Source organism: Mustela lutreola, chromosome 4 (genome assembly GCF_030435805.1).
Source record: "Mustela lutreola isolate mMusLut2 chromosome 4, mMusLut2.pri, whole genome shotgun sequence".
NCBI lineage: Eukaryota > Metazoa > Chordata > Mammalia > Carnivora > Mustelidae > Mustela > Mustela lutreola.
The window spans coordinates 174,560,834-174,576,741 of record NC_081293.1 but is presented as its reverse complement, the minus strand read 5'-3'; the positions used below and the strand labels follow the sequence as shown (position 1 = coordinate 174,576,741).

Here is a 15,908-nt window from a genome sequence, read left to right as displayed (position 1 = left end):
TTATTCCTAGTACTAATTTCTAATTATTTAAAACTTGCCATTTTATTACGTTTCCTTGATGTATTGTCAAGAAAAATGGCAATCCCGTGGCTTTCTTGCATATGCTTTCAAGTTTTGTATGTGCGCGTGTTGTATGAATTTTATATTTTTTTGTTGAAAGTGCTACCTGTTAACATGTAGCTCAAGGATTGAGTTGACCTTACAACCTAGAAATCACCCATAACAGTATTTGAACCATTCAGGCCGTACATTTCTAGCAGGCTCAAAGCTCTTCTCTAATTGGCTGTGTTGCCTTTTATGTCATAATCACATTACCCAACTGTAAACAGCATCTGGAGTTACATTAGTGAGACTGCGATTTTTTTTTTTCAATCTAAAGTGTTTCTCTTTCTCTCTCTCTAATAAAACATCTGAACCTCCTAAGACATCTTTAAAAATTTCTGACAAAAAACATGCTGGAAGACTGTGAAACTTGTTTTCACCCAGAAGATTTTTCTCATGTTGTTATTCTCCATTGATTGTCAACAGATGTGGAAGCCACATCTTTCTTTTGGGTTGGCACTTCAGTCTCTAGGTAAGGAGAGAGATGAATCTGCTCAGGCTTGGCACTCACGGAAACAACCCTGCATCTTCCTGGCTTGTGAAACTCGGTTTTCTTTGGCTTCTTTGTCAGAACTGTTGCAGAGCTAGTGCTGTTTGGACTGCTTACATGAACATATCCTTTCACGTCGGGAATCGTATGTTGTCGGAGTTGGGGGAAACCGGAGTCTTCGGAAGAAGCTCCACTTTGAAGCGAGTGGCAGGAGTTATCGTGCCACCAGAAGGGAAAACTCAAAATGCGTGTAATCCCACTACCAGTTTCAGAAGATCAAAGAACTCCGAGACCTGGCTCGCACTCGTTGAACGGGGAGGTTGTACCTTCACGCAGAAAGTTAAGGTAGCCGTGGAGAAGGGAGCCAGTGGCGTGATCATCTACAACTTTCCCGGAACTGGTAATCAGGTTTTTCCCATGTCTCATCAGGCATTTGAAGACATCGTCGTGGTGATGATCGGTAACCTGAAGGGCATGGAGATTTTACACTTAATTCAGAAGGGAGTTCACGTCACAGCTATAGTTGAGGTGGGGAGAAAACACATCATCTGGATGAATCACTATTTTGTGTCTTTTGTGATTGTCACAACTGCTACTTTAGCATATTTCATCTTTTATCATATTTGGAGACTTTGGGTAGCAAGGATTCAGAACCGGAGATGGCAGCGGTTAACGACCGATCTCAAGAAAGCCTTTGGCCAGCTCCAGCTTCGGGTGCTGAAGGAGGGGGACGTGGAAATCAGTCCCAACGGAGATAGCTGCGTAGTTTGCTTCGAACCCTATAAGCCTAACGATACAGTTCGTATTCTCACTTGTAAACACTTCTTCCACAAGAATTGCATCGACCCCTGGCTTCTGGCCCATGGGACATGTCCTATGTGCAAATGCGACATTCTTAAAGCTTTGGGCATTCAGGTGGATGTTGAAGATGGAACAGAATCTTTGCAAGTTCTCATGTCGAATGAATTGTCTGGTAACCTCCCTAGTGAAGAGGGGACAAACAACGAACTTCCTCCTGCGAGAGAGTCCGACAAAGTGACCAGTGTGGTGGAGGAGGAGGAGCCCACTCCTCGGAATGACAGCCAGCCTCCTGCAGTAGCAGAAGACGTTCCTCCTTCACCTTGACAGCATTGCCTTTGAGGAAGTGGATTAAACCTGTTTGTCAACTCAAGTCCTAATACTGACAAGCAGTTGGTTTGTTTGAAGTGTGGTTTTTGTGTCCCTTTCTGTTACTTTGCTAACTTTCTCCATTCTCTGTCAAGCAGAAAAAAAGGCCTAGCAGGGTTTTTGTTTGTTTGTTTCCTTTTTTTGCCTTTGCTAAATGTTAACCTTTTGTCTGTCTGTCACTCCTGTGAGTATATATGTTTGTTTCTACATACAGGTGCATGTTAAAATCATGGACAAATCTTTCCCCCCTAAATGTTTGTTCATATATTGGGCTCTATTTTGGTAAGAAAATTAATATATTTGCATGTTTCTTATACAGAAACCACCAATTAAGTTTGGAAAAGAAAATTTATCCTTTACATGCTAGGAAGAGTAATAGCTTTGAGACTATATATATATTTATATGTATAAATATATATATAGTGCAATATATTACTTTTGAAGTCATTGTGCTGTGTTTTTTCATTCTTAGCCTGAAAATTATGCTGTATGGAATCTTATTACTGTTACTCTTAACAAGCAGTTCTTTTCAAGCTATTAGTACCCTTTATGTGATTCGTATATGCATAATAATAGCAGTTTTAAAAGCAAAACATTAGCTCTTTTAAATAATTCTACATCCAGTGTTGCTTATAATTAATACATGTTTATAATGTGTAGAAAGATTTAAGTGATAAATCCTCCGATGTTTAGTTTTCCCATGGGTTCCACCATACTATCCAGTTTGTTTTGCCATTAAATATTCAAAATCTGCTAGGTTATTTTGGAGTGATAGGTATCACAATGTAGATGTTAATTATGACATCTTGGGATTGTGTCTGCTGTATTGTGTTTACTTGGGATTTGTTCACTGTATTCCCAGGATCTAGCATAGTGCTGGGCACTCAAATACTTTTGGTGAAGGAATGAGTACTTTACTCATAATGTAAATATGTGTTAATATGAAAAACTGGGGCAGTTTATCCCCATAATACACAATAATGGGAAGTTAATCCTGAAAATTTTCACCCTAAATCTCCTTGACAAAATGGAAAACTATGATTTTTAGCTCAGAATCCATTATTTCAATTTAGCATGCATAATTTTATTTTATCTCGTTAGTCACCATACAGTATATCATTAGTTTCTGATGTAGTGTTCCATGATTCATTATTTGCATTTTAACACCCAGTGCTCCAGAGCGTGCATAATTTTAACAAGGACCTTTGAACTCTCCCGGACTAATAGTGAGGTTTTAGTTCTTGTGCAACACTAGAGAGAGATCTGTTAGGAGTGATTTCTGGAGTTTAAGGCTAACACTGGAATTCAGAGACAGGTGGATGGGCCACTGTTGGTTCTAAGTATAACACCAAGCAAGACTGAAAGAGGGAGAATCAATCTTCTAAGGCTGGGGAGAATCGCCACACAGCACAGTGCATCCATGACGACCAGGTCGGCGGGGGGCGGGGGTGATGGTGAGAGGTGGGTGAAACCTGACTGGGTACACACAGGCTTTTTAATACCCAATCCTGGAGAGCTTGGACTAAGTTAATCAAAGAAGATGTCCTTTGAAAGAACCATAGAGCACCCATACTGTGGAGGATTTAGTAGGAATGCGGTTATGAGGAGCTCAGTTTATCTGGCAGAATGAAGTCAAATTCTGAGGTACTAAGCATTGCATTGAAAAGGCACAACCCTGAGGATGCTTTGAGGGGCCACATCTAGTAGGATCTGAGGCTAAACCAAGATAAGTTGAGTTTGTCAGACTGGCCACTGTTGGCATCTTTGCCCCCAGGGCTAGCAGCTCATGGGGTGGCTAGGGTGGCTTCCACCAGCTGTCCAAGAGTTTGACTGGAAGTGAATGTATCTGGCAGTGCTGGGAGTCCCCGAATCCAGGTTCTAGAATCATTGTCATTCTTTGTCGTCCTAGCAAATTAACCTGGGGTGTGTGTTCTCTGACAGACCCAGAACTTGAAGAATATTTTGTTTGCTCTTCACACTAACCTTGCTCTTGGCTTCTCTTTCTATCCTCTCTGGAGCTTCATTGGTTTCTTTCCTTGGTTCATCATTGCCAGCCTAAAACCTGACCTATCATGTGTACGAAATGAATGTTTACTTACTTTAATAATTCAGTGTCTTTGTTAATAAGGGCATTTAATCCAATGTGTGCTAGCCTCCATTTGACGATTTTCAGTGGATGCCCTTTGAAGGGTGTTAGAACTTATGTTTGGGTCAGTGAGTTCGGGAACTCATATCGCTGAGTGCCTATCATGTAGCAGGCAGTGGACTGAGTGCTTCCCATTGCTTTTTCTTATGTCAGAACAAAACAGTTTTAGTTTTGTCTTTAGAGTGTTGTAAACAGATCAATAAACCACTTTTAGTCTGCGTTTAATAACTAGGACCTGGAAATAAGACTACTATGTCCAATGTAAGGTATTCATTGTAGTAGATTTCTACCTACTTTGGGGTTACATCATTTTCTCTTACACATAGTGATGTAAATAAATTGTCATAATGGCATGGGATTATAATGTGAAGTGTTTTGCCCCTAACACCAGTGTCGCAATGGATTTCCCTGTATATCTTCTTTGTATATTTTTGCATTCTCTAGTAGTTTGATTCCCCACACTCACCTCTAATGGGGGTTGATATTCCTTATAAAAATGCAACTTTTTAAAATTACTGGAACAATTTAGATTTAATGTTAGTAAAGTGAAAAGGATTCTAAAGAAGGCGACTACTGATTGGGTGATGCAATAGGTGATTTTATCTATACATTTCCTTGTATTACAGGACACACTAAACTGATTGTATCCCTGTCTCTTACCATAGGTGAACTACAAGGCAATTGCACTCTAGAGAGATGTTGGTCAGCCATAATATTTACCATAGTGTGAGTACTTCAGACGGTTTAGTGAGTTAGGATCTGGCATCTTGGGATCTTGTATTTTAGTGTCTAGTTAGTGTTTTCTCCTTTTACAAACTTACTGGTTTTTGAAATAGCACACAGTAATCGAGTGGGGGAGGGGATCAAAATTTGGAGAAACACTGATGTAAAAAGAGTAAGCTTTCACCTATTGCTACTGTGTGAAGGAGTCACAACAACTCCATGTTCTTGCTCCACCATTTACTATGTGCCCCAGTTTCTGGATTTTATCATTTATTTGGCTTTGTATTTAGTGCATTTTAAAATGTTTAGTACTTAGTGCTTAGTGATGGAGAATAAGGATTATGAGTTATTACGATTACCAACATATGACTTAATATATGCCTGGCTTTCTAAAACTAAAAGACCATTTTTGGCAGAGGAGGGCGTGATGCACCTGAAATGCGCAGACCCCTGTGCACACAGGTATCGAAGCTCTACATCACCTCCCTCCATAGAAAATGCCCTTTTTCATAGAGAGACCACCTATAAACATCACATGTGGCTTCACAATTGTGCTGTCATCTTTGACCTCCAGGATACTGCTGCTTGATGACTTCAGCTGCTGACATGACCTATAACAGTTTAACACGTACCCATCAATAACTGCATAGAACTTACTTAATAAATGATTATTAATATAATAACAGTATCCCATTCTTTAGACAAGAATATTAGAGAAGCTCTCTAAGAGGCTAAGCAGTTTGTGGCAAAATGTGTGATTGACCTTGGTCTGGTTTCACAGCTCCTGGTCTTCACCACTACCCTACAATTAGCTTGAAAAGTAGTGTTTAAGGAGAGAGTGTTGAGAGGAGACCTGTTTAAAGGACTTTAGGGATTGGGCCTTAGAAGAAAACCTCTAGCTAAAAGATATTGGGAATGCTAATGGGAGGGTAGAAGTGGTAACTGTTGAAAGCTCAATGTAATTAGTGATAAAGGGGGGTTGGTGGGTGAGTTTGTGGGCAGGGTGTATCTGAGAAGGGAGAGTTGAGCTCCAGGGGAAAGCCTGCTTACAATTAGGATGTACTGATTCTGGAATTGATCTCTTGTGTAAAGAGTGAATTTGTGTGTGTGGTGGGGATTGTCTGTGTAACCTTTTTCCTTTGCAGTTTGAGAGGGTTAAAAATAATTTTTATAATTCCCCCCCAACAATTGATATCCTTCCCCGTTTGAAAGTTCAGTGATAAACACAGTTGCCTATGGAAAAGGCCACCATGCTTTTATATCAGATGACCAGTTTGTGTGTCCTTTCAACCCAAGGCAGAGCATCTCAGAACAGTAGTCTGCAGGCCAGTAGTGGCAGCATCACTCCAAATTGTTGGAAATGCGGATTCTCAGGCTCCACAGCAGAACTTATGGAGTCAGAAAGTTGGGGACTGTGGTGGGGGGCAGATACCTGTTTTAACAAGTCCTCCTGCTGATTTTGATGAACATTCAAGGTTAGGGACCTCTACTGGGTCTCAAAGTCAGTTTATGTTCAAAAAAGAATGCATCACACAGGTTAAATCAGAAGGAGAAAGTATAAATGAAGATAATTGTGCATCTTGAAGCGCTACACAGATAAAAGTTGCTATGTTACATTAAAAGACACATTTAAGCATATTATGTGCCCCACTTCTCGGATTTATGCGTGACTTTCGCATATAAATGCTTACTCCTTTCCTCTCCCGGTTCTGGTTTCTCTACCAGCACTATCACACTGCCAGGGGATTTGTGAGAAAACATAGGAGTCCCAAAGTAGAAGATTAGAAAAAAAAACAAAAAACAGAAAGAGCTTAGGGCAGCCCACATACTAGGTTGGGCAGCCCACACTGGGTAAAGTTGGTTTCTGACACCACCTACTTAGTAAAGTTCTGAAAATAACATATTAAAACAGGGGGCATAGATGAAATGCAGAAGGGAATTCTATAAATTCCTAGGTTTGGGTTCATAAACTCAGCTTCACAAATGCTGGAGGGAGACCTAGTGACCATAAAAACGTAGCTGAAATACGTCTAAGCAGGCCACCGAAAGCTGCATGGCATCTGTGTTAATAACACCACTGCTTCTGTAGCTAGAATTAACTCCTTTTCATGTTAATGGGGAGATCTTACCCTAATGCAAATTCATTGATAATTTCATTCATTCAACAAATATTGGTCTGGAAATACAGGGGTGAACCGTATAGATCCTAGTGGAGCTTGCTTTCTAGTGGGATTAAGTTATAGTAAAAACGCAATACTTTAAATGGTTTTAAGTGCTGTGGAGAAAAAACTGAAAACAGGACAGGAACAGTCTAAGGCAGAGTTGCTATTTTTTTGTTTGTTTGTTTTTGTTTTTAGATTTTTAAATTTATTTATTTACTTGAAAGAAGACAGTGAGAGAGAGCATGAGAGGCGAGAAGGTCAGAGGGAGAAGCAGACTCCCCATGGAGCTGGGAGCCCAATGCGGGACTCGATCCCAGGACTCCGGGACCATGACCTGAGCCGAAGACCATTGCTTAACCAACTGAGCCACCCAGGCACCCCAAAGTTGCTGTTTTAAATGGAGGAGGCTTCACTAAGAAGATGAACAGGTGAACCAAAGACCTGGAAAGAATGCAGGCTCCACACGGGAATACATGCTTGGGGAGTGCACCATGTGCGGAGAGCCACCGGCTTAGTGAAGGGGGCTGTCCCTTGAGCAGTGGTTAACCTGGAAGGTTGAACACCATGCTAGCTGCCATTAAAAATTTGAAGAATGGCCTTGGGAAGAACTTATATTTTCATTGCTCTTATAGGAGATGTGAGTCTGTGGGAGCATGACTGCTGCAGGGGAAGCATTACCACCAGGCAACAAGGGATAAGGCAGAGGGATAGGATCCTCAGACTCCCTGCTGAGCACAAGCCCAACACAAAACTCAATTCCACGACGTTGAGATCATAACCTGAGCCAAAATCAGGAGTTAGATCCTTAACCTGATTGAGCCACTCAGGCACCCGAGGGGTATCCAAGTTCCAAAAGGGCTCTTAGGTTTGTACCCTTCAAGTCCCTCACTTTACTGAAAACCCAATCCTGGGATTAAAAACCAATATTGTTTCATGCATCGTGGCCCTCTGGTGGAAAAACAAATAACTACAAGGTATAAACCTGCAGAAACTGAGTCAACAAATATTGAGAGCCAGCGGATGCCGGAGAGATTGTAGTTCAGTGATTTTGGAGGTTCATTTTTCTCTGACTTAGCAGAATGTTTGCTTTGAAGATTGACTTTCCAGAATTTTTTTTTTTTTTTTTTCATTTTCATTTTGGAACTTCGTTTCTCTGCTGTAGGCTCCTGGCTTATCAAGAGTGAAGAACTTGGTATCCTTAAGATTCATGCTTTAGAAACCTAGAGTATGAAAGGGTAGTATAGCTCATTCTCTGGTGTCCTGACAGTATTGTAGAAAATAAAGTGATTTGGTTTTGAGAAATATATATATTTTTAAGATTTTATTTGTTAGAGTGAGAATAAGAGCAGGGTGAAAGGGAAAGGGAGGAGTAGACTCCCCGATGAGCAGGAAGCCTGACGCAGGGCTCATTCCCCCGGGACTCCAGGGTCATGATCTGAGCCGAAGGCAGACGCTCAACTGACTGAACCACCTGTGTGCCCAGTTTTTAGAAATATTCTTTCTCAATTTCTGTGTCCACATTAGTATATCACCCGTCTTCTCAAAAGTTTCTGAGGTATTGAATCTGCAACAAAGGGACCAGTATTTGTTTTCCAATCCATTGTGGGTTATTTTCTAAAATAAAAATCATGTGTCTGGCTTATTCTGAATTGCATAACAAAAATAATCTGGATTGCTGGAGGTGTAGATGTGTAGGTGAGAGAAACACTGGACTAAAATGTCATTTGTAGCATCTAGGCTGGAGGTACATGTCAGGACAAAGGGCAGTTACATGTCTAAACTCACGATTTCATGTTTGATAAAGGAATGAGATTGGTTAAATAAATGATTTCTCAAACCATTACAAACCTTTCATTCAGTTTTTCTGTGTGGACACTTTCATAACCTAATGTTGGTGTAAAATTCTGCTTTCGGATGTCAGGGCAATATTACATCACTTTAAGTTTCTAAAAATTCTTTGTACTTAGTGATAGATATTAATAACTTGGGTACTGGCATTGGTCAATGGCTCCCACTTCCCATAGCACCGATTCAACTCTTAATTTATTCTATTCTACTAAAAGTTGTGCTAAGAAAGTTATCCCTCTTCCACCAGGGAGGAAACTGAGCCAGGTTGCTGCAGGGGATCTCGGCTCGGGTCACAGCCTGAAAGCCCAGATCTGATTCCCCTCCAGTGTGTGTTACATTATTTTCCTGCTGACAAAAGGAGGGTAGCACAGAAGTGAGCGTGAGGTGAACAGAATTACAGGATCGACTTTGGAGTATTGTAAAGCCGGAAGACTGAGCACATTTTCTTTGTTGCATATAATAAAGGATTTATTGAACATTAGATATTATGAGACTACAGAAGTAATACACTAAAATTTTTTTCTTTATCGTCATGAGGGGGAAAAAACTCTATAAAATAGGTGGAACAAAATAGCTCAACCCAGGAACTTAGTGTTTTCTTTTTTTTGTTTTGTTTTTAAAGATTTTATTTGTTAGAGAAAGCAGGAGAGTGGTGGGGAGGGGCAGAGGGAGAAGCAGGCTCCCCACTGAGCAGGAAGCCTGAAAATGGGACTTGATTCATCCCAGGACCCTGGGATCATGACCCAGACCCAAGACAGACACTTAAACAACTGAGCCAGCCAGGTACTCCTTAGTGTTTTCAGTGGTACCATGAAATGTGGAATGAAATAAGAGGGTTGAGAGAGGGTAGCTTCTTTTTTCACTTTATGTATTCATATAGAAATTTACGGTAGAAATTCACATCTGCTATGCCCTAGCCTTTCCACTATAGAAATGATCTTTTTTCTTAACCCTAAACCATCCCAGTCTCAGAATTGGAAGCCTGGCTGGTGCCGTGATCTTGCTTCTCTTTGTAGGTTTGTCCTTAGAATGAGTGACTTAGTAAATTTTTCAGTTTCAGGCTCTGTTGTTATAGGGTTAAGGAAAGTGTGCCATTGGCTTAGGGAAGTTTAAGGAAATCATTGTGTTGGAAAATATCTATAAGAAGTCTAAAGGATCTGCTACTAGCTGATATAAGATTTAAAAAAAAAAAAAAGCTTCTAAAAACTCTAATGCTGATTATGGTAACAAGAGCATGCATATAGTTTTTCAAAAGAAGTTTCATATGTTTCAGATCACATGTTTATTTGGTTATAAACTTTTCTCAGTCAAACAACAAGACGATTCAAGATAGTTGTAGTTTAGACGGTTTAGATTTGCTGTAGGGGCGTTAGATTAGTTATAAGGAAGGGTCATTTGAGAGCACCTGCTTTCTAGTTTAAAGTTAGAAGCCTAAAGGTATCACTTACCTAATTTATTTTTCAAATAAGAGATTGTTTGCTATCAGTTTTGTTATTACTTTTCTATCAATTTTGTTATTACATTTGTTTTGTTTTCAAAGATTATTTATTTATTTGACTGAGATCACAAGTAGGCAGAGAGGCAGGCAGAGAGAGAGAGAGGAAGCAGGGGCCCCCTGCTGAGCAGGGAGCTTGATGCAGGGCTCTGTCCCAGAATCCTGGGATCATGACCTGAGCCGAAGGCAGAGGCTTTAACCCCTACTTTTCTACATTTGATAAGGGAATGGGACTGGTTAATTAATTGGTTTCCAGGCCTTTGGAATTCATGGATTGGTGAACAACAAGGTCAAGTATAGCCTTTCTGTTTTTTGCCAAGAAAAATCATTAACCACAGTAAGAAAACGCCCACAATTTATTAGCATTATACTATAAATAAGTGACTTGTTGAACCTATGATTTCTACTATAATATTGAATAAATGTAGCTTTACTGAAATTACGTTGCCATCTACATTAATTTACACTGAGTCAGGGATAATTGCTTCCCACAGGGGTCAAAACCAGTACCTTTTGGATTCGGTAGCTTTCCAAAGGCCATTATTACCAAAAGGGTCTCTTGATTTCCTTTAAAATTTGAGTATTGAATGATACCAGACCTACAGAAACTTTAAAGGTACAGTCTAATGAAATCCATAGCCTAAGCAACAGAGAGATACAGTGATGCTCTAGAGAATTTGCTGCAGCATGAGGAAGGGTGTGTTTGGTCCCTTCAGAGAGGATGGGGAGCTCCTCCCTGGAGGCTCAGAATAAAGAAATGGTATCAAGCAGTGAGAAGCTTCACGAAGGACAGAGAGAGTAACAGGAAAAAGCTCTACCTCCAGATTCTGTTCATCTACTCAAATCTGTTCCTCAGTTGAATGAACCACAAGTTGGTAAATCCTCAAATCTGATGGCATGGTGGGGAAGAGGAGGGCTCTTGAGTAAGATCATCTGGGCTTACATTTTTACTTTTCCAGTCTTCCACTCCTGGCTGTGTAATCCCTGGCATGCTTCTTTCCCCACCAATGTGGGGTTTGTTTGTTGTTATTGTTGTTGTTGTTGTTTGTTTTTAAAGACTTTGGAGTAGATGCTAGCACTTATTTTGTGTTGTGAAGGTTAATATATGTAAAACCCTAGAATATATTCTCCCTTTTTTCAAAATGCTATTTTAATCACATGACTCCCTGACTTTGGAAGGTATTCCATGTTCTTGAGATAAAAACCAAGTACCTTCCAAAGCCTTTGAATCCTGTCCCTCCTCTCTAGCATCTTCTCATTCCACTAGATCCTTAGTTGCTTTACTGAAGCTCAGGGACCTTTCCAAGGCCATTTAGACCAGCTGTGTTCCCCCATCCATCATCCCTTGGTCTCCTCACATTTCCAAAGGAATTCCTCTCCACTTTCATCACTCTGCTCACCTCTTCAGGGAATCTTCTGTGCCCTCCTCAAATGAGTTCAGAACTTGGTTACAAACTCTCATGGCTCCAGAAATTCCCAATAGTATTCACTAAGCTACAGTCATTTTAGTTGCTGTAATTACTTGTTTTCCTCCAGTGTAAGTTCTATGAAGGCAGCAAACCCCTGTCTTTGGCTCACTGGTACATTCCCAAAACAGAGCACATTGCCCAGCACCTAGTATGTTTTGATAATGTATTTATGGAACAAAGGGGTAAAGTATGGGGGAGGAAACTTGTCAAGTGCTGTGCAAAAAAGTGTGCCCTTTTAGTGGAACAGAAAGTATGTTCTCCAGAGAGGTGGAAGAGAAGACTGGAAAAGCAACTTGAAAGAGCCCCGGATGGATGAAGAGACTGATACAATACAGTCCCGAAAGGGAACCTAACTAAGGACTGGCTTTGGGCGTATGAAGTGAGCCGATAAATTCTGGTGTTGATAGTGGAAAACGAGAAATGGACAAGTAGTGGGACTAAATTCATCACTGTTAAAAAAGGCTTCATGAATTTAGGAACAACTGAAAAAGTTTTAAAAACAGTCATTGTTTCTCTATGCACAGCATACCTTAAGGGAATTATTAGTAGTTGGCATTATTAAGGAGAAAAAGTCCTCTCTTATAAGTGGGGCTCTTATACTTTCCCTGTATTTTTCTCTGGTTGAACGCATGCTGGCAGCCTTCCCAGGAACCATCTCCTGGATAGCCACCATGATGTGGCAAGCAGATAATGTTTTTCTTGTCATGATACAATCCTTCTGAAGCAAAGAAGTAGTACACGGATCAGATCAAAAGTAATGTGTGAACAATAAAGGCTTCTGTGGCAACGTGTATTTGAAGTTTTATTTGGACAGCTGAGCAGCCTTACCTTTTGCAGATGGAGTTTTCTGTTGTCATCACATTTCAATTTTGTTATTCACCATGACTTTAAGATATTCAATAACGTTTTTAGTATGTAGACGGTGCAGGTGAATGGAAAGCACCATTGGCGTGCTCAGCGGGCCCCTATACAAGATAAAACTTGCTAAAATGTAGCAAAATGTGACTACATGCCATGTTATTTGATGTCCCTTTCCTAACTCCAAACTGAATTGGTTGGGTGTTCAGTGGCATTTTCACATAAAGGTCACTGGTGGTGGGTGCTGGCCAACATGTATGGAATTACCAATGAGAGTATGTGGCTGCCAGAGGGTGAACCTTTGATAGGAGTGGGAGAAGTGAGAGAGAAGAATGTTGCTTTTGGATTTGATTAGTTTCTGTTCTTCCAATATGTGACTGTAGGCCAGTCAGTGAACTTCACAGCCTAAATCACTTAATCTAAAAAGAAAAAGATAACAAAGGTGGCACAGGAGATAATATGTGAAGACGAAAGGAGATAATCTGTGAAGAGCTGTGGGGAGACCGAATACCTGCTCATCAGTGAGTTCGTCGGTGAGCTGAATTCCCATGGCCACTTCAGCACCAATATGGTGCCCTAGATGTACCCCAGACAAAACCTCTTTGAGGATCCTGGACAGCAGAAATCTGTCTGTATGCACCCAAGGCTTGGAGACCAACTTCTAGGACCAGCCTCTTTATGAGGCCACACTTTGTCTGCCTTTAACTTATTAGTTATTGTGAAAGGATACAAGATTAAGATCGTTTGTATCTGTTGGCACTAAGTCCATCCTTATTAGTTTCATAACTTGGAATAACTGAAAAATCTTCAAAAACTATCATTGCTGCAATTACAGAGATTGTCGTTTAGGTGTTATGTTTTTAGGCAAAATGCATTTTATTTTCTTCACAAAGCTAGTTTTATGTTCCTCTGTGACTTCACTCATGCTTCTCTCTGAGGTGTCTTTTTTCTATTCATGTGGACAAGGTCCATTCCTTTGATTAAGTGTGTATTTAAAAATCGGTAAACTTCAGTGGTTAATTGAAGTTTTGCAAGTGCATGAATGGGGAAATAACCATCCATACCATTCAGTCCTTCCTCATTCACTCATTTTATGGATATTTTCTAAGTGCTTGCTCCTGTGCTTGGACTGGTGGTAGGTGCTACAGATACAGTGGAGAATGAAACTATATTTGGCCTCAAGGAACTTACTCTCTAGTGAGTAAAAATAAAGTGGCATTAGAACCTTCACTCAATTATCACAATTACAAAGTGATGAGTATTGTAAAGGAGAAAAAATGGTACTAGGTTTGCATACAAACAACAGGATCGTGCTGATTCAAGGCAATTTGGGAATGAATCACTAAGGAAGCGTTAATGGAGGGGGGATCTGAAGCATTACTAAGAAAATTAGATGATGGTGAGATGGACAGTTGAAGTTTTGGAAAGAAGACTAGTGGAGTTGGAGTGTGGAGAATGAGAGAGACAATGCCTCGTGATGAAGCCAGAGTGGTAGTTTGGAGCTATTTGAAGTAGGACCTTGGTGACAATTTTGGTGGAAAGTCAGTGAAGAATTTGTAAGCTGGAGAAGAATTGAAATGACCAGATTAAAAAAATATATACTAGTTTTTTTGTGAATACAAAAATACTAATACTAAAGGAAAAAATTGGGGGAAGTGAGATGAGTGGCTTTTAGGAAAACTTCTGAGGCAGGAAGACTAGTAAAGAGGCTAATGCTCTTAGCCAGTTGAGACAGAACAAGGGGCATGAAGAACTCTTGTGGGCACAAGAAGAGGCAAAGATGATCTGAGAGGAGTTTAGGGGCTGGTAGGATCAACAGGGTTAGTGACAAGTTGTAATTTGGGAAATGAACATGGAGAAGATGGAGTTGAGAATGGTTTCCAGGTCTCAGAGGAAGTAGTAGGATCTGACATTGACTGAAGCAGGTATAGGAGGTGCAGTAAACAATCAATCAAGTCATGCATTCCATCATGACATTTGTCCCACTGACACCCTAACCTTACAAGTAAGGGGAGCTCTTGATTGGTATTAGAGAGCCATGTCTGAAGCTTGAGTGATACCAGGAGCATTTGGTGGATCGCACTCTGTGATGGTGTCAGAATCGGAAGCACATGCAAAATGGAGTAACACAGACCTAACTGATGCATGTCAGCATGGAATCCTTAAGGAGAACATGGACGAGAAAAGCAGACTTCTGTGATGGTAGGCCTGCCTTTCCTACACCTAGGATCAGGGGAGGTCTGTAGCTTACTCCTGCTTTCAGATCATTGCTTTTCCTTCCTCATGCAAAATCTCTCTTGCCTTCTGGTGTACATTCCTTTCAATGATACCACATCGTATATGTTCAGTTTTTTAGTGTGTATCCATCTTCCAGTTCCTCTCACACAGGCATCCATAAGTCAGGAAATCTGTGAGCCAGGTGCCTCTCTCAGCCTCTTTAGTCTTAAAGCATTCAGTGTCTGTAGATTGTCCTTTCTTTCTTCAAGGAATCTTTATTCAGCTCTAATTATAGGACAGGCTCTGTATTAGGCACTGGATCCAGAGGCACACGAAACCAAGTGTCTGCTCTGGTGGTACATACTTTCTGTTTTGGGGAGACAAATACATATCTGGAGCCATGTACTAAGAAGAAAACTAGAGCAAGATAAAAGGGTGAGAATGACGAATAGGGGGCAGGAGGTGGGGTGGGGGGGAATCTCAGAAAATGATATAACGGAGACCCACATGAAGTAAGAGTACACCATGTAGGTCTATGAATGTATTATGTATTGCTATATAACAAATTATCCTGGAATTGAGCAACTTGAAATGATGAATATGCACATGTCCTCTCATAATACCTCAGCATTAGGAACCGGGGCGTAGCTTTTAGCTGATGTTTCTGCTTCGGGACTCGCATGAAGTCGCAGCCCTCATCCCAGGAGTGGCATACTGTCATTTTTCCTCCATACCTTAAACTACCTCCCTTTCCTGACTTGTCTCTCTCATTGCCTAAATGCAGTTTCCCAGTCCAACTTCTTGCTTCTCTCCCATTTCCTTTTTTATTCATGCTTCCTAAAACAGGTATTTGCGGTCTTAATTTTTGCCCCTTGTTCTCTTTCCTCTCCCGTAGATGGGCTCCCACTCTCTTCCACACCAGGAAATCTGTCAAATGTGACCTCTATTGAGAAGACCAGTCTGTATTTTTTTTTAAACATCTACTTATTTATTTGACAGAGATCACAAGTAGGCAGAGAGGCAGGCGGAAAGAGAGGAGGAAGCAGGCTCCCCGCCGAGCAGAGAGTCCCATGTGAGGCTCAAACCCAGGACCCTGAGACCATGACCTGAGCCGAAGGCAGAGGCTTTAACCCACTGAGCCACCCAGGCGCCCCAGTCTGTTCTTAATATAGCTGACTCCTCTTGTGGCATTTGATTCTTTCTCTTGAGATGATCACCCCTCTTGATTGCT

General features: G+C 40.8%; 2 protein-coding genes across 22 annotated transcripts in view; both read left to right on the top strand.

Moving 5' to 3' along the window:
* CADPS2 (calcium dependent secretion activator 2) overlaps nt 1–15,908 on the top strand; it is a 533,537-nt gene that overhangs the window by 171,038 nt on the left and 346,591 nt on the right. The gene's annotated exons all lie outside the window — the stretch shown is intronic.
* RNF133 (ring finger protein 133) lies at nt 340–2,093 on the top strand. The gene has a single exon (XM_059171721.1). It carries the CDS (start codon nt 587–589, stop codon nt 1,715–1,717), a length of 1,131 nt encoding a protein of 376 aa, XP_059027704.1. The 5' UTR covers nt 340–586; the 3' UTR covers nt 1,718–2,093.